The following is an 18,656-nucleotide window of genomic DNA, read 5'->3' as shown; positions in this document are numbered from 1 at the left end:
TGGAATATATAAACGTTAATCCTATCATAGCAGTGCTAGTTTCCGGTTTTCCATTTTTATTCACTAGTCCAGGTAGAAGTCAATGTAGGACCATTATGTATAATGCTAGTTATCTGAGTAAATTGATTGCAATGTATATTGTCAGCTTTCTGTCATTCTTACCCATTGTGATGTCCATGGTGGTCTCTGAACTTGGTTGTTTGCGTGCAGATGCATAATCAGTGCTAGTGGGTATGGGATTTGCTCTCTCTTTGTATGCCACAGCTTGTCCTGCCAATGTTGGTGGGGATGTGGTTTTCTCCTTGGTAGTTCCTTAGGAGATTGTTTTCTGATTGCTTGTTTGTCTGGTATTAATCCCTGCTTATCTCACTGTTTGTTGCTGGAAAGGATGTGTTCCTATCTTTCATTTTCCTTTTTAGCTTTTTTATTGTCTCTTTGAAAGGTCTGTAAATGAGATATCAGATTAAGAAATATCAGATTGCCTTTGAATAATTAGGAAGTATTATTTTTTGTAATGGGGAAGGGGTTGGGAGATGAAAAGATTTGGATGAGGTTAATTGGATTAGAAGGGAAAATTTTACTCTGTGTTTGGTTTATGTATAACAATACCTTGTGATTGACCCGGGAAGCCGGGGGGGGGGGGAAGGGAGGGGGGAAGGGAGTTTTCTGGGAGGGAGGGGGGGAAAAGGGGGGGAAATGTTTTTGCTTTTTAAAACTTTTTCAATAAAAAAAAAAAAGAAAGGTCTGTAAATGTGGCTTGTCTCTATGTGTTTACTGATGACTGATTTGTCTGAATGCCAAATTTCCAGAAATTCCCTAGCATTTTGGACTTAGCTTGGTGTAGGTAGGATGTTCACATTTTTCCAGTTGCATCTATGATTGTATCTGACCACGTGTTGTGATATTAAAAAGTTTTTATTGTGTCTTCTGACTTACTCTGCTGGTTTTCTCCATGTCTATCCTACATAGTAGCTATTGCAGTACTGTATGTTGTAAGTGACTCTTGTTTTCCTTCTTGGGCTACTAGATCTTTTGAGTGTTTCAGAGGGCTTTAGTTAGTTAATTTGCTATGGTGATGTCAATTATACATAATTGTCTATTGGTTGTTTCTGAGATGTTTTTGATGTATGGTAGTATTATACTTTTCATAATTTGTGTTAGTTGTAGTGGGTTGAGTAGTCAAGCACTTTTTGATAAAAGTGTGCAGGTATTCAGTTTTTTGGAAGATGTGGTATTGGCCGTCTGTTTCCTTTTTTAGTGTTCTGGGTTGTTGTAGTGCAGGGGTGTCAAACTCATGACATCATGGCAGCATCACATGACGTAATGGGACTTTTTTCCCCCTTTGCTAAACCAGGTGGGGTTGGGACCAGCACGTGACGCATGCAGGCCGCAAGTTTGACACCCCTGTTGTAGTGCATTTATACTCATCTGAATAATGTACTTATGTAGCTCCTTTTGTAGGAGGCTATGTTGTTACTTTGGCCCTTAGTTAATGTGGGTTGTTTTCAATCCTTGCATTTCTGATTGCCATTGTATCCTCTGTTGATGAGGATATTTAGGGAGGATAATGTTGTTTTCTTCTTCTTTTGTGAATTTTATTCCACTGAAGCTGTTGGTTGTCTTCTCTATAATTGCTCTCTTTGCGTTATGATTGACAGCTATATCTACATCCATACTTTTGGTTGCATACTGCATGTGGAGTACTGTGGTTTCTAAATCCTGCATTACAGTCTCTGCTATGAGTCCTGAGAGGGGGGATCCCATGGGTGTTCCTCTGATGTGCTGATATATTTGTCCATCAAACTAAATGTAAGTAGTGAGGCAGAGATTGATGAGATCCATAATTCTAGGCATTTCACTCTTAATATCGGCTAGGCCAGGTGTGGCATAATACTGCTGCCTCTGGAATTTCAGATAAGCATCTCTTACCAGCTGGGGTCGCACAATATGCAAACCTTGGCTAAATGGGATTGAGTTGTTTGCAGTTTAGCGTATTGTAGAAACACAGCTGTTGTCTTTGCATATAGTGTGAACCAGGCTACCCATTAAGCCATACTAATGTGGCATAGCATTCGATGTGATTGCAATTGTGTTTAGCTAGTTTGGCTTTAGTATGCTGGATGATCCCTGCCTTAGAACAGAGAATAAGTATACACTGACCAATCATCTAACACAGCTTGAGGTTTATTTATAATTAGGAAGGATCCTTTCCTTAATGATAGCATATTTACTTGTGGGCAAAAGGATCCAGGTTTCACTTCCTAGCCAGAGTGAAATGGCTTTTAGGAAGTAGAATTATTTCTTTTTTTCCTGGTACCTTGGTGAGCTGTGGCTACTAGATTAAATAAACCTTCCATAACTTGGTAGACTTCATATCCCAGAATTCCTCAGCCAGCATGACCAATTCTGAGAAGCCTAGAAGCTACCATTTCCCATATTTGGAAGATGCCCATTCTGGGGAAAGCTGAAGTAGATCAGATTGCCCACCTAGACATGAGACAGTTGCCTTCACTCCCAAGAAATTCAAGATTGTCTTAATGCAGCCTTCTCCAATCTATGCCTTCCAGATGGACTATGTTGTCTGGAGTTGATAGGACACCAGATTAGAAAGAATGCCTTAATGGTTTATAAACTGCATGTACCAGTAGTAGAGTTTGCATGCTGTATGAGACAGAGAATGTTTGTCTGAGGATTTGTCGTTCATCTTTGCGACATATGCTGCTGGAGTTTTATTTTGGAAGAGCTGTTGAACAAGGAAATGTAGTAACTGGGCTTCCCATTTATTTTAGGCTCAGGCAGCTGGTTCTCCACATACTTCCCCTACCCATGGGGCTGGGCGCTCTATGCCAATGCCAGTCAGGTCCACATCTGCTGGTTCTACCCCAACTCATGTACCCCAAGATTCACTTACTGGTGTTGGTGGAGACGTCCAGGAAGCATTTGCACAAGGTGAGCCATAATACACATACCCTTTTGTGCATGTATACATAAAAGTATGAGGGAAGAAATGGGGAGGGAGAAGATAAAAGCTCTAAAGTGCACAATTTATTTTTAGGAAGTATTTTAAAATACACTTCCGCAGAAGAACACCAAAAGCATCCACTGTGTCCTATAAGTGCTCTGCTATTATTCCACTGATTTCTCTGTGTTTCACATATGCAAGGTTTTTATCTAGCCAATTTTGTGTTATTCATGCAAACTGCTTGTTATTCTCTTAAGCATTTCACTCAGACAGAGATGGAGCATGCTCAGATCCACTGCACTGCCACCACCTGATTGCCCAAGTACTTTTGGGAGGTCATCCCCATAGCCTGTTGAAAACAGCAAGTGTTGACATTGCCTGGGATGTACACAAAGTCCCCACTGGGACTGCTGCTATGGCAGTCATTTCTGCTGCTGACTACCTCATTCCTTCTTTGCGTGACTTCTCCAGCAACTGCAACTGGGAGAGTTGGCAGGAGCTCTTCTGCAGCAGGCAACAGAAGCAGCTCTGGCTGATGTTCCCTTGCTACCACATCTTTTTTCTAATATTGCCCCTCCTCCCGTCACCATGGTAGCTACCACCACCTCCTCAAGTCACACCTGCCTCTTGTCTCCAGGAAGGCCAACTGTTCACTTATGGAAGGCTATGGTTGCTGCTGCCATGATCACCACCTTCCAAGGAACTGCCACAGCAGCCATACCTCTTCTCCTGCTCAGCTTGGTCACTTTGAGATGATGAGACAGGAGTCAAATCACTTGTTGACTGATCTACATAGTCAATGAATGCATAAGTGAGGAAGCACCCTTAGGATCAGTCTTTACAATAGGTGCAGATTCTCACCAATATTTCCTGGAACACAGGCCATCCTAGCAAAGACAGAACTTATCTTTGGATTGGGGAATAAGAATAATTTCGACTTTAGTTATTGAAGTCCACAATATAAAAGTGTTATAGTAGTGTTACAGCCAGCCACTAATTTTCTTAGAACGATGAATTTGCATATTACTTCATCACCCTTTCTCAGGAACTCGGCGGAACCTCCGTAACGATTTGCTGGTAGCAGCTGATTCAATTACCAATACAATGTCATATTTGGTGAAGGAGCTTCATTCAGGTATGCAAAAAATTTCTATATTAATCTAAGCAAAAGACTCAAGGAATCTGCCAGGCACATTTTGGGTGCCAATGATGTTTTCTGTAGGGAGGCTTTCAACTGAGAAATTAGTCCAAATGTTAATACAATTTTCCTCAACAAAATAAGTTACAATAAATATGTTGTTTAGGGCCGTGTTTCTCAATCTCAGAGCCTTTAATATGTTGGATTTTAACTCCAGCTGAAATCCACACATCTAAAAGGCACTAAGATTGAGAAATACTAGTCTAGGATGGTAATTTAAATAAGTAATTTATTTACTTAATACAGTATTTCCTATTTTAGAGAAAATAAACTTAATAAAGAAAATAATAAAGTAGGAAATTTTAGGAAATAAATTAAAATTTGTATTAATTTTATTTATATTTTATCTTTGTGCTAATACGAATCATTTTGTTTCCTGCTTATCTGAGCACATTTATATTATAAATAAAATAAACTCCATGCTTTGGTTCAAGGCGTACATATTCCGTAATCCAACACTTGCTATCAAAACATAAAACAATTTTTGGCAGAATGGAAGGCCAGCCAGAGGAATTAATCAGTTTCAAGGATAGAGTTGAAAATATTGTAATTGCCCAAATGGGCTGATGCAGAATGTGAAATACGTTTTTCCTGCAGAATTTAGATAGTTGTAGGTGATGATATGCAGTTCACTAAATATTTAGATTCTTGATTTTCCTCCAGATGTGTTGCCTATAATTTCCAAGGCCCACTCCACGCTTGTGCTTGGAGCGGTAGTCAAACAAATCTGGAAGACAGCCTTAGTTTGGAGAACAGAGGCCCAAAAGGTACATGCATATATCAAGAGAGGTTAGCTTTAAAGGACAACATAGACATAATTCATAGACAAATTGAAATGTATCCTCCAGCATAAGGAGAAAAAGACTGGATGCCTCAGTGTAATATATTTTAGAGGCAGTTTTGCAGCTGTCCTTTCTTTTTTAATGACTAATCATTCATAATATATACAGCTAAATAAGTGAGAATCTAAACCAGGGTTCTTCAAACTTGGCAGCATCAAGATATGTGATTTCCCTAGCCAGCATGTTTACAGCATTTAAAAAACATTGGTATATAGACCTAACAGTTACAACTTAGACAAGATTAGAGCCCTATTCCTTATATAACTACCTAAACAAACGAACAAGTCTGGCTCACAAATCTGGCACATAGATACATCTATTTTCTAGGTAGACAAAAAGGCTAATCATCAGTTTCCACTAGAATATTTAAAAATTAAACAGACTAGAATCAGAAATGCTGAATTTAATTTTAAAATCAAACCATACTTAGTTTTAAGTTTAGGAAGAATCTTAATTTTTGAAATTTTTTTACAAACTCATGTTACAGGGCATATTCCTGGAGCTTTACAAAATCAAGACATTTTCATTTACCAGCTCGTTGAAAACAAAATAATTGCATTTATCCAGTTTTTTGGAGTTACTTCTAAAGAGGGAAATAATTTGTTCCTTGGATGACCTGGCCACTAGGCAGTTCCTTCTGTAGCTATAGCTCTGTAGCTTGAATCATACGAGAAATCATCTGGGGTACATATGCATGTAGATTTTGATCTAGTTCTCTTTGAGTCGTGGCCAAGCAAGGGAATAAGTTGGGCTAAACAGGTCACAAAAAGGTCACAAAACTGCACTGGAGAAACCAGATGCTAGAGCCTGATCGGAATGCAAACTCCATAGGGAGGCCAGGAAAGACATAGAGAGTGCTGTCAACTCTGTACAAAAGGCTCAGGTTCCATAATAGAATTCCAGTGGGTAATAATAGCAGGCCCCCAAATAATTTAGTACTGGTGACATCCTGTCCTTCTCCTAGCGAAAATGGTCGCGTGACTTACATGTGATGAATACAGCTAGGGAGGGTTCCTGAAGAAGACATTAGGTTGGCTCTCAATTGGATGCTTGCTTTTGACTAAATTGTTTCTGTGATATCAATCTCAGTAAGATTCAAAGAATTTACTCAGGCCCTCTAATATTTCATGCTAGTCATAGATCCATGGTCTTGTGGTATAGGTAGCATGTGACACAATTACAGCAGCTTCTAGGGTGTTCTGATTTATTCATAGAAAGCAGTCTTGGGCACTCCAGTGCTCTTTCGTATGGTAACTGAAACAAGGATTGCAGCAAACCAATAACTGCTTCTCACGTGCAAATACATGGCCTTTGGAGACCGTATGCTAATATTTTCAAGATATTCTATATGTCTTTTTGTTTAGTTGGGAAATTGCTGAATGTTTTTGCAGAACTAATCCAGGCACATTTAGTCTCTGTAGACTCCAGAACTGCAGCCATTGGTTCCAACAGTATAGAAATGTGAGGCTCTGAACTGAATTGGCCAGACTGTTTTTCTCTATTTTGGAGATGAAAAGATGCATACAAATTGTAAAAAGTGGGATTCGTTCAGCATCCAAGTTTTGTGTGTTGTGCTGAGTTCTTTGCAGTTCAGGCAAAGGATAGATGAAACAAACTGCAGGCACCCACTTTGATGAGAGGCAGACAAGGAGATCCTGGAAAGTATCTAACCCCTTCTCATTTGTGTAAATCAAGAGAAACAATTGGAGTTAGGACTCCCCAACAGCTAATGCTGAGCTGGGCATTTTATGACTGCAGTAGCCATGATAAAACAGCATGCTTCCCAACGCTCTCTATCTTTGTTGAGCCTGATTTTGAAACCTTACATCTGTATAATCTGGTTTTTTTCTGATTTACAGCATCCTGAGTGACTATTAAAAGAATCAGAAAGTGATTTCATTAGACTCAGCCAGGGAAGCCAAAAGGAGATATGGCTAAAATCCAGCCCTTCTATATTACAAAATAAAAAAGCAGATTAGTTACAATCTTCCCTCAAGGATTTTGCATAAAGGCCATAGGTCTGTTTATTTTAATAGGTCATTTTAAATGTCATTTTCCATGCTCCTAAGCAAACATAGCTGATTGGCCTTGAAAGCAAGTAATCTACATCTCTGTAACATGCTCATCCCTGCTCCCATTTCCAAATGGGAGCTCCATTGCCCTGTGCTGGACTTACAGCAGTGGTGCAAAAAAGGTAGTTCCAGCATCTCTTTTTATGATGCCCACAGACCCCCTCAGAATAGGTGGGGGCTAAAATACAGCCCCAGTTTTTAAAAGTTATAGACAATTCAAGTTACAAAATCAGCACTTTAAAGAACCTCTTAAAATCCTGAAGCCTAAAATTGCCCTACTCATTTTTGGAATATAGACCACAATTTAAGCCAATAAAGTTGCACTTATACATTCCTCTTATTACTCTGAAAAAGCACCCTCCTTTTTCTTCATAAGTCCTGTTCCTTTTCTCTTGTGAGATATTTCCTCTTTCTTGTTCTTTCCAACCATATTCTATGTGTACTCCAGTTCATTGCCCAACTCCTTTCTGCCCTGTACTTAGGAAATTGTCTACATAGTGCATATTTTAAGAAATGAATTTTACAGTATAACTTGAAACCAACATACATGGTATATACAGAGGGGTTATTCCCCTACTAAATGAACACACTTAAGCTTTAGAATCCTGTTTAATTTATTTTCATGCAACCTCCGCTCAGGAAGGTTAAGAGGGGCTGTAATATATCCTTTGTTGAATGTACCATTCAGTTCTTTTAATTTCTGGATTCAGTTTTCTGTTAAAAGGATGTTTGGTTGTACCAATCTGGTTGAAGGTTTTTTACTTCTGGGCTCCAGATAGAACCTGAGATCCAGACCAAAGCTGCCCTCTTTGTCTTTGTTGGTCATGCCATCTTGAAGAAGGAATCACACCTTGAGTCACCTCTGAGCCATGGTGGTGCAGTGGTTAGAGTGCAGTACTGCAGGCTATTTCTGCTGCCTGCCAGCTGCCTGCAATTTGGCAGTTCAAATCTCACCAAGCTCAAGGTTGACCTAGCCATCTATCCTTCCGAGGTGGGCATAATGAGGACCCAGATTGTTGGGGTGCTGACTCTGTAAACCGTTTAGAAAGGACTGTAAAGCACTGTAATACGGTAAAAAGGTAAAAGGTAAAGGTTCCCCTCACACATACATGCTAGTCGTTCCCGACTCTAGGGGGCAGTGCTCATCTCCGTTTCAAAGCCAAAGAGCTAGGGCTGTCCAAAGACATCTCCATGGTCATGTGGCCGGTATGACTCAATGCCAACGGCACGGAACGCTGTTACCTTCCCACCAAAGGTATAAAGGTGTAAAACAGTATATAAGTTTAAGTGCTATTGCTAGTGCCAGTGCTATAGAAAGAGTAGCAGATCTTCTTAAGTCTCCTGCCATTACAGCTTCCTGCTCCCTAGCTAACCCCTCACTTTTTCTCATTGCCGCTGGCTATTTTCTATCTTAGGGGGAGAGGAAGGAGGTGAGGAGGAAGAACAGGAGGACAAGATGCAGAATGGGAAGGACCGAGGTAAAAGCAAAGCTGTGGTGACTTCCTTTAAACAAGTACTGGTATATGACAAGTTTTGGAATGTGCTAAAAAACCTAACACACTTCAAATTTAAAACATGTCAATGATTAATCAGAAACCTGAATCTAAGTGCACAGGGCACACTTCACATTGTTCCCAACACTGACATAGGTATGAGTCAGTCCTGTTGCTAGAGGATGTATATTTGCCAGCTGCAGCAGAGAACTCCACAAATGACTCTTTTGGCATCTAGTTTATAATGATCAGCTAGATGGCTTCCCATTTTAACTTCTTACATTTTGGTTTAATCAACCTTAATAGATGGTTAGGTACAAAAATAGCTCCGCAAAACCTAATATGGATGGAGACCAAATGGCATGGAAAAGGAAGCATTTACAATGTTAGTTCAAGCTATTTTCAAGACAATTATCTCTGATACTGAGGATATCATAGATGTGATTGACTTTCATATGTTTTTGCATACATATTTGCTCACCTATTGGCGTATTTTGTCCACCAGACATTTCATAGTTCCTTATTATTAATGGAATTTACTGAACAGTGCACTACTAATTTAACTTGCCTTTTTTGTCTTTGGATTACTATTTTTAAGTTTGTTTTTAAAAATTGACTAAGACCTAATACATATGCTTGTTTCAGAGATATAACGTTCACATTTTAAACATGAAAATAAAAATGATCTTGGGTTTTACCAAATTTTCTTTTGTTTCTTGCAGGTTAAATTTAAAAAATCTGGACCAGACAGAGGTTTAAGTAAGTGTATGGCTACTCTGTTCCAAACAAGCAGAAGCCATTGTAATTCTTATAGCTCAATCAGAAACATTGTCTACCATTTCCTCTTCATAGACAGACAGAGAATAGGATAATAGCAGAGTATCCTGCTACAGAGTATTTATGTGCTTTTCTATTGGTTGATGGGTGTATTGATGGCTGGCAATTGGTTGTTGTTTCCTTGTGCTGCCAAGCCCTTGGGCTGATTTACCACCAGCTTATCAGGTACTTAGGAGCCAAGGGCTTGGCAGCACAAGGAAACAACAACCAATTGCCAGCCATTAACACACCCATCAACCAATAGAAAGGCACCACATAAATACAACTCACAGAATTGCCCAAAGCACATATTCCAGTAGAGAGAGGTTCCGTGAAGATGGGCTCCAGCACAAGTCCAGAAGCTCAGAAGACTAAACCTGTGGTCCCCGTGTTTGACCCAGATTGGATCTTGTAATGTTTATTGCCCACTTCATGTGGACATTTTACTGGAGGTCACTGGATGAGTCTTTTTAGCCCCATCTAAGCTAAAAAGAAAGTTGAGTCACTTTTCTTCATGGCAGAGTGAACTATAGACATAAATTACACATACCATCCCAGGTTTAACACTGTTCTCAGCCTAGGTAAGAATCATATCCAGCAATGTTCATAACTTATGTTCTTTGGTCCTGGCTGATGACCTGAAAGTCACAATATCGGTTTCCAGTGAGTATTGCTTAATAGGTTTCATATTTTAAATATTGTTTAGGAAGATAGAATTCTGTCAATAAAGAGGCAGATTTGGGGGCTGTGTACTCTACTGACGATAGCAAACTCGTGTGGGTTTTAGAAAGAATTATTTTCCTATATGTACATCCCAAGGTTTACACCTAGCACCTTTGGCACATTAAATGTATGTTCTGTACCAGAGCTATATAACGAATGCCAACAATCTTAGTGATAACTGTCCCACATAGTACAGGTGACATGTAGTTCAAATTGTGACCTTCTGTAGCAAGGTTTTGGATTTCACAGAACCCTGAAATTTCTTTCTTCTGCCAAGAAAGCTGGTGTGGTTTAGGCGTATCCTGACAGCATTCATTCAGAGGAATCAGATGGCTATTTCAGCATTTTGTATTTATGGTCACACAAAAATCCTATTTGCTAGCTACCTCAAAGGAGATGGGATGGGAGAGAGATTGGGAATGTAGGAAATCCTAACATCGGAGACCTCACTGTGATGAATTCTAGACTCTCCGTATTACAGATCTACTAGCTCTTAGTGGAATTATGCCCATCCTTGTTTAAAATGCTTTGTGCTGTACTCTTGCAGTCAGCTAAGAGATCCCACCGCGCTTCCAGTGAATGCTGATTCAAAAGGAATTTTTCTTTCATGTGGGTCTTGGAGCCCTCAAGGAATCACCTACTGGGACTATGATCTGGAAACAATTTGAAATGCCTGTAGCTTTTTAAGGAGATGCACATGGCATGTGTATGCAGCAAACAGAAAAATATTTGAAGCCTCATTTAATATTTTTGGCTCTCTACAAAAGAACCTTGACAATAGGAGAGAGACACAGAAAAGAGCGAGTTGGCTAAATTGACCATTGGCTAAACTAATTTTTAGTCAGATTTAAAATTCTGGGTGTATCTCTTATTGGACAGGTGTCCTATGAGATTCTCTATGTTTTGATACAGGTTACAAGGTGTGAGCTCCTATTCTAAAGATGTCTCCACATCCTTCAGAAGAGGCATGATCCAACTGACACATCCACCATTGTGAAGCTGTGACTAACACAACAATTGCAGGGGAGCAGTCTTCTTCCAACAGACACAATGGCTTTTCTGGGGGGAGGGCAGGGCAGGGCAGGGGCATCTCCTTAAATTTGCATGTCCTATTTCTGTAGGTGTTCAGTGCTAACTGGACAGAGCCTCATCTCTGTTTCAATGAGAAAGCTTTTTGAATAATGGCTTCTGAAAATGCAAGCCGCCTTCCTGTGAATTGTCCCCATTCTCTACCTGGGCTTCATTGTTCACACCTTAATCATGCTCTGGCAGTTACATTTGTGATCTTCAAATCCCCCATGAGCAGACTTGCAACCAGCTGAATTTCTTCACCAAGTAACGGAGATGAATGCTGGCTGTGGATTCTGATGTGGCGGCAGCCCCTCTTGCCTTTTCAGAATGCTGTTTTTGTCTGTGAATGGCAGGTTGCTTGGGTTGTTTGTGAATGCATGTCACACAGTGCCGGTGAGACAGATGGTGGTGCTGCCAGGAGTCAACTGACTTGGGTACCATTAAAGATTGCTTAGTGGTAAATGGATAGGTCTGGCCCACAAGGTCAGTTCAGCTGGAGATTTCTCTCTGTCAGTCCTATCAAAACGAATGAGAGTACCACTAGAGCATTATCACTATCATGCCCTGTGCAGCTGGCTTGTTTCAGTGAGGGTGGTATTGAGTTATGACTTGGTAGATTGTGCCCTCAATTTCACTTATGAAATGGGCATTAAAATGAGGATTTTCACTGTGAGCAGTCTAGTGGATCTTACGCCAGTCCTAATGTCAGGAGAAGGATGGGAGAAAAGTCCAGCATGTGGCAGCTACCTTTAGAGAATTCTCAGAACAGGTGGCTTTCTGGTTGTAGCCTTATATGATGGCTTAGTGGAAGAAAGCTGTTGGTAAGCAAGTACGGCTATCACCTAATGCCCTTTCCAACATCAAATGCCAGTCAGTCTGCTGCTCTGGTGGCTGAGAAAACTCTCCTTCCCTTCTATCCATAAGTGATTCCCTTTTTCTTTCAGATGCTTGCTCTGAGGCAGGGATCTCCAATCTTGGCAACTTTTAGCCTGGAGGACTTCAACTCCCAGAATACCCCAGCCAGCTTAGCTGGCTGGGGAATTCTGGGAGTTGAAGTCCACCAGGCTTAAAGTTGCCAAGGTTGGGGACCCCTGCTCTGAGGGAAAGGTGGAGTAGCCTTGGAGGGAACTCTGACTGAGCTGGCTGGATGTATTGGTTCTCCAGGGAGCAGGCTTACAATTTCCATATTGCCTTTTAGAAGTAAGAGAAAGTCACAAATATTCAACTGATTGTTTTTGAAGATCTGAAGCTCTAGTTGTAGGACCAAGAGCTATTTGTACTGTCATATAGGACGTTCTACATCTGTCCTATTTTGTTGGTTCAGATAAATGAAGTGCTGCTTAGTCTTTGTATTATAAATAGTTGCCCGTAGCTATAAAAATACATACAGACAAATATCCAAAGCTGGGATTATTGTGGCCACAGCAAAACCTACAATCAGAAATTGGAGGATTTTTAACCATTTTGTTTAACCATTTTAGCAATGCAAGGCGTATCTCATTGGCACCAGAGGTTCTCCAATTCAGCGATCATATTTAGGTTCCTCTGTCATGACTTGACTCCGTCATATATAGTAGATGAACAGAAAAACTTAGCTAAACCTAGTGGATGCCAATAGTGAGCCATTTACATAGAGTTGCAAGGAAAACTATTTAGAAATCTACATAGTCACCAAGAATGGAGTAAATTCCAGAGGCTGTTTACCTTGTTGAAAGTACAAAATCATTACCATAATGATGTCAGAATCAAAAATCTGCCTGTAGATCCTGTTCTGTCTTCTGCCCAATCCTGAAGTACATGACAGCATATAATCTTTGCTTAACACATTATTTCCATCTCCTGCCATACTAGAAACCATGAGGTCTTGCTGGATGAGATGGTTTGCTAGATTTCACAGTAGGTCTTCTATGCACGAAGATGCCAACTTCAGGAGTTAGGAACAGCAGCTTTCAACCAACCTCAAATTGCCCTGCCTGTCTTTTGCAGCTGAAAAGGCCTGGCATTTTGAAGCTTCTCTTCCTGCTGTCAGCTACCTCCAGAGACCAACTCTCATGCAGTTGTATCTCTGCCCTTTCTTGCAATCCAGTCCAGGAGGAGATTGTAACACAAAAGCTCATTAAGGTATGAAATTCCAGGATCAGCGGTTCAGGCGATGATAAGACAAATGAAAGGTTCCTACCCTTGCACTTGTGTCAGTGCCATGTGTCTGGATCACTTCATCCACAACACAGTGTATATGTTTTAGCCTACAGCGTAATTAGCATATGCTTCATATTACTGGAATTGAAGCGCTTCTGGGTATACTTTAAGGCAGTTTCTAAGCTGTCCTGACAGGCTGAGGTGCATAGAGGAGCTAATAACTCATCCCTCCATCTGTATTCCCCAAGAGCCAAGGAAGTACTTCCTTTCTCCAAACTGCTCTTCATCTGTAACACTTGGGCTTGGGAGATGGGTATATTACTAAGCTGTTGGCCAAAGTTCAACAGCCACAAAGTCCTGAGGGAAGCAGTGTCAAATTGAACTGGATTCCTTCTCTTGTACAATGAAGAATGCCCCTGAACACACAAAAAGTTCATCTGAGGATGCTGCATGGCTCTGAACACCATCTCCGACCTAGTTGAAAAGAGAAATCATGGGGAAAAAAATCCATATTATTTGGCAAGAAAGAGACAAAATAAGAGGTCAGGCTCTTTCTCTGCCATCCATTGCTTCTTGTGGTCCGTCAGCAGCCTACAGAGCTGGCAACAGAGTCAGACAGCGATGGGGCTGAAGTGAAGCCAGGGCCATCGGGAAGTGAGGTGCGGACTCCAAAGCCTCCAGAGACTGATAGTAGTGAGGCAGAGGAACAGGAGGAGCCTGTTCCTAATGTACACATGAGAAGAGCTGCCAGAAGGCAAGAGCAGCTCAAGCAAAGAGGATGACTCAGGAGTAGGGCCAAGAGATGATTGGCCCCTCCCATAAGGCTTAAAACAGACCAGCAACAGCGTTTGGGCTTTTCCGGAAAACGTTGGTAGGTTCGTCCTCTTGCATTTATTTTTGTATCTGACTTCTGAACGTTTGCCAAGAAAGGCCTTTGGCAGTTTGCCTAATTGGACCAAGGTTTATGATAGGACTGAGGAATTTGTGTTGGGAGGAATTTGCTTTAATTTAGTTGAACTACGCTGGGAATGAAATAATTCTCAGCTGTTCGAATAAAGTTTGTTTTTTCACTGACTGAGTTTCCTACTACCTACTTGGGCCTGGGTCACAACATTGCTAAGGAACATCTTGGCAATTATATTACTGAAGATGTGCCCAAGATGACTGGTTTAGCTAGCTGGTCCCCAGAGAATTTGGCTTTGCTACTCCAGCTGCCCCATGCATGCTTGCCAAACCTTCTGGCTCGCTTTCTTTCTCTAGGTGTGAACTCTTGCATTTCAGGCAAAACATTTTTGGCTGCCTGGATTTGGCAAGGAGAGGAATCTGTTCCAAAGCATTTTGCAATATGCTTTTCAATATGGTGAATGTGCCTTTGAAAGCCAGGAGACAGGCAGATCTTCCAACTGCAGTTGGAAAAGACCTGCTCTCAGGGCCTGTGTGCAGGGCTTGGTGCTGTCTAATATTTTTGGCTGGAAGACAAAACCCAGTCATCTGTTCTTCAAAATGCATTCAGTTGCTGTTTTCACAAGAGATCCAATGAAGTTGAGAACTTAGACTACGTTCACATGACATACTAATCACAAACGGGCTTCGTGATTAATTTATATCTCAGTGTATTGTGTGAGCCCAGAAAAATGGGTAACTGAATAAACTATGTTTCTGCTAACCGTGGATGAATATTTTGTAGCCAAAATGTGTTACTGTAGGGGTGGAAATTTTTCACCGTATCAAAAGACATTTCTTTCGAATCTTACCTTGTGGTTTTGAAGTATGTGGCCAAGAAAAACCTACAATATATCGCTATTGGTTTATGAGTAGAGTCAGGCAAGATTGTGAGGCTGGAGTCAGATCCAAAGATGGCTTGTGAATGCGAAAGAACAGAGAGGCATCCGTCTTTTGTCTACTTGGTGCAGTATGGCACTAGAAACAGGAATAATGCAGGCACTGAGTCACATGATAGGAAGATGGGTCGCATGTAAATGTAGTTAAGGTGAGCCTCCTTTTTCAGAAGTCACTGAGTGGTGCTGCTGCTGTTGGGGAAGACCAACATTTCAGATCCATTGTGCACATCTGGCTCACAATGCTAAGGCAGTAACTTCTTCACATGGGTGGCATCAGTGTGGTAAAATAAATTGCCTCCGAAAAGGGAGCAGTAAAGCTTCTCTGAGGTTTCAGCTTGGATGGCTAGCCTTTAGAACAGAATTTAGTCTGATCCCGATAGAGAAAGGAGAGAGCAGGAGCAGAGGACAAGTGAGGTTTTCAGGAGTCTCTGCTTTCTTGAATAGCTTTTGTTTATGTCATGTTAATTGGTTTTAGTATTGGGGTATTACAGTATTGGGGGGAGGGGAGAGCACTGAATGAAGCAAAAGATAACCAAAAAGAAGGAGTTTCGACCTACTGGACTAGAGCATTCTAAGATATTGTAAAGGTACAATTACCTGTCCCCACACAAGAGTTTGCATAGAGATGTTAAACATGGAAAATAGATATGTATTTAAAATATTTTAATAACAAAATGGGCCAGTTTACACTGTAAGCCGCCCTGAGTCTTCGGAGAAGGGCGGGATATAAATGTAAATTAAAAAAAAAAGTTTATCTGCTCTTGTTCACCTTCTCTCTCTCTCTCTCTCTCTCTCCCTTACTCATTCTCCTTCCCTCCGTCTGTCTGTCTGTCTGATTCACACACATACACAAATGGCAAAGTTTTATTGCTTTGATTGGTCCACAAATAGTCCCTCAAAACCAGCTCCTTGGAGAAGGGAACTGAGAAGAGAATTTGGTTTTGGTTATCAGAACTGCAGAACAACCAGGTGTGAATTCTTGATGAATCATCCTCATTCCTTTATGTCCAAGTAATTTGGTGTGTAGGTAGAGGGCACTTTGGTAGGTATGAACAAATGTGAATGACCAGAAAAGATGAGCAGATGCAGCAGGATTCTGGAAGCAACGGCTTTGATAGAGCTCTGGGACAGCATGGGGGCCCAACTGAGGGGCTTTGCTGTTCCTATTTTCTGGGTGACTTGTCTTGCAGCTATGGGAGAGGGCAGTGGATATGCCAGCCCAGATTAAAATAAAACAGACTTCTGGCCTGCCATATAGACTCATAGTTCAGAAAGATTTTGCTCTGCATACAGAAATTAGATTCCTTTGGGAAAGCTGCTGCTCCTCTTTAGTGTTCTTCAAAAGGACCGATTCTCTTCCTCAGGACATTCTGGAAAGGACAGGGAAGAACCTGCAGCTGTTGGCACATGTCTGGGAATCAGCATCAGTAGGCAGGAATTAAAGATTTGCTATGGTCATACAACATGCTTAGTTTGATTACTGAATTTTTGATAGTTCACCCAGTCCCATTTTCTAAGTTCATTCAGTATGTTGACCCTAGACTAACACCATGCTAAACCACGTAAACAAAACTAAAATAATGTGGCTTCACATGTGCAAATGCAGCTGCTGGGTCTTTGATCTGGTGTGTGAATACAGCCATGATGTGTCTAGGCATTCTAAGTGAAGCTGTGATTGAGATAAAATATGCTAGCAGCTAGACCAAACAGGAGGCAGAACAGATCCATGCTTCCACATGGAAACTAAAGGCAAGCCAGCCAATATTCTCCCTGGGATGCAAAGAAGGTGCTGGAGCAAAGCTTCCCTCCCACCCTTATTCCTGGATGCTTTCAATTGAACAGAATAGAATAACAGAGTTGGAAGGGACCTTGGAGATTTTCTAGTCCAACCCCTTGCTTAGGCAGGAAACCCTACATCACTTCAGACAAATTGGTTTGGCCCTTGCTGATTATGGCTTGCCAGTTGCCACTGCTACAGTTTGACCACATTATCACTGGGGTAGGTATGATACTGTACAAAGATATGGAAGGCAAGCCAACTATGCTGACTGTTACCAAGATGCAGTGGAGGACTGTGTTTCCCTGTTGAGAGAGAAAAAAAGAAGCGGAATTTCTCTAGAAATTATGATGTGGAGAGCAAGGAAATTGTGCACTGTGTATGTGTGAATGTATGCATTTTCCTTTTAATACATCCTGGATCTCAAACAATACTAGCTCTACAACTGGCAATTAATACTTTTTTGTCTACTACGCAGCCCACCAAAAGCTAAGCTTGGTACAGTGAGAACCAATGTGAGGATGAATGTAATAAGTCCAGTTTACAACTGTTTTCCCACTCGTGCATGGGTGAATGTGTATATGTGTATGAGAATTCCTGAATGTGTGAATGCAAATGTTTTCACTAAAGTTTGTTAAAAATATATGGGAGATCCTGTACATGTTGGGAACAAGTCTAATAGAAAGCTGTAAACTAGAAGCCATGTTTTCTCATCTGCCAAATATTTAATAAATGAGTCCTATCCATCTCTTCTTGTATGTGCTTGAATATCTGATAAAATTCAGGGTGAATATAGACATTAGCTCAACTCAAGTATCAAGGAACAAAATCCTCCAAAGAGATGATGGGTTCCAAAATTAAACTGATATTATTTTCAAAAATGTTACTCTCGGACAAGAGTCTGACATTTATTTAAGACACGATTTTACCATTTACTTTAATATCTATTTTTGTATATATATATTTTATAAAACAGAATCAGAGTAGGTTCAGGCAGACAGCTATCGTGGTCTTGTTAATCCCAATGGCCACTGATGTGCCAATCAGCTGCAGCAGAATGTGAAGATGAAGGAAGTTCCTTAACCTGAGAAGGCAAATGTAATCTCAGGACTGGGGACAAGAGCTGCAGAGTGTCATGATTGGCATAGGACAGTTAAAACTTTCCTAATATGATTTGCTAACAGTTTTTCCAAACTACTTTTAATTGCAAAGAATCTCCTTTCTCCCTGCCTCCATCCTAATAATATTTCACAAATGAAAATTAAAGGAAAACCTTTCTATTCAGAGAAAAGAGAGCTAATAGCTGAAGAAGGCCTAACTGAAAAAATACCTGCTTTTCAATTATTTAAAACCCATTGCTGTGGCAGCCTGGCTTACTGCAGAGTAGATGTTATTCAGCAGCGTAGGCGATGCTGCAGGAAAGTTACTGCCATATTGCCCTCAAGGAGCAAACTGAGCAAAGCAGAGAGAACACAACCTCCTCTTGAGTAGCAGAGGTTCTGGGAAAGTGATCCAACGAAACTTTCAGATAACTTTTGTCTCTATGTTTTAGACCAGGGGTCTCTAACCTTGGCAACTTTAAGACTTGTGGACTTCAATTCCCAGAGCTCCTCAGCCAGCTTTGCTGAGGAACTCTGGGAGTTGAAGTCACAAGTCTTAAAGTTGCCAAGGTTGGAGACCCCTGCTTTAGACCTTTAAATGCTACACCAACAGCTTGGCTTT

General features: G+C 40.9%; 1 protein-coding gene across 6 annotated transcripts in view; it reads left to right on the top strand.

The window, feature by feature from the left end:
- The window catches only part of DTNB (dystrobrevin beta), a 99,454-nt gene extending 81,774 nt beyond the window's left edge, over positions 1–17,680 (top strand). For 5 of the 6 annotated variants that reach the window (XM_058164697.1, XM_058164696.1, XM_058164693.1 and 2 more), the window contains 5 exons: positions 2,790–2,949; positions 4,008–4,097; positions 8,490–8,552; positions 9,290–9,326; positions 11,019–17,680. In XM_058164697.1, the coding sequence (XP_058020680.1) occupies positions 2,790–2,949; positions 4,008–4,097; positions 8,490–8,552; positions 9,290–9,294 (318 nt within the window). In that variant the 3' untranslated portion in view covers positions 9,295–9,326; positions 11,019–17,680. Of the gene's footprint in view, positions 1–2,789; positions 4,098–8,489; positions 8,553–9,289; positions 9,327–11,018 lie in introns of those variants that run through there. The other variant, XR_009152876.1, reaches the window with a different exon arrangement.
- Positions 17,681–18,656: the final 976 nt, after the last annotated feature.

The sequence above is a fragment of the Ahaetulla prasina genome, chromosome 1, assembly GCF_028640845.1.
Source record: "Ahaetulla prasina isolate Xishuangbanna chromosome 1, ASM2864084v1, whole genome shotgun sequence".
In the NCBI taxonomy this organism is placed as follows: domain Eukaryota; kingdom Metazoa; phylum Chordata; class Lepidosauria; order Squamata; family Colubridae; genus Ahaetulla; species Ahaetulla prasina.
This window is presented reverse-complemented; position numbering and strand designations above follow the sequence as displayed.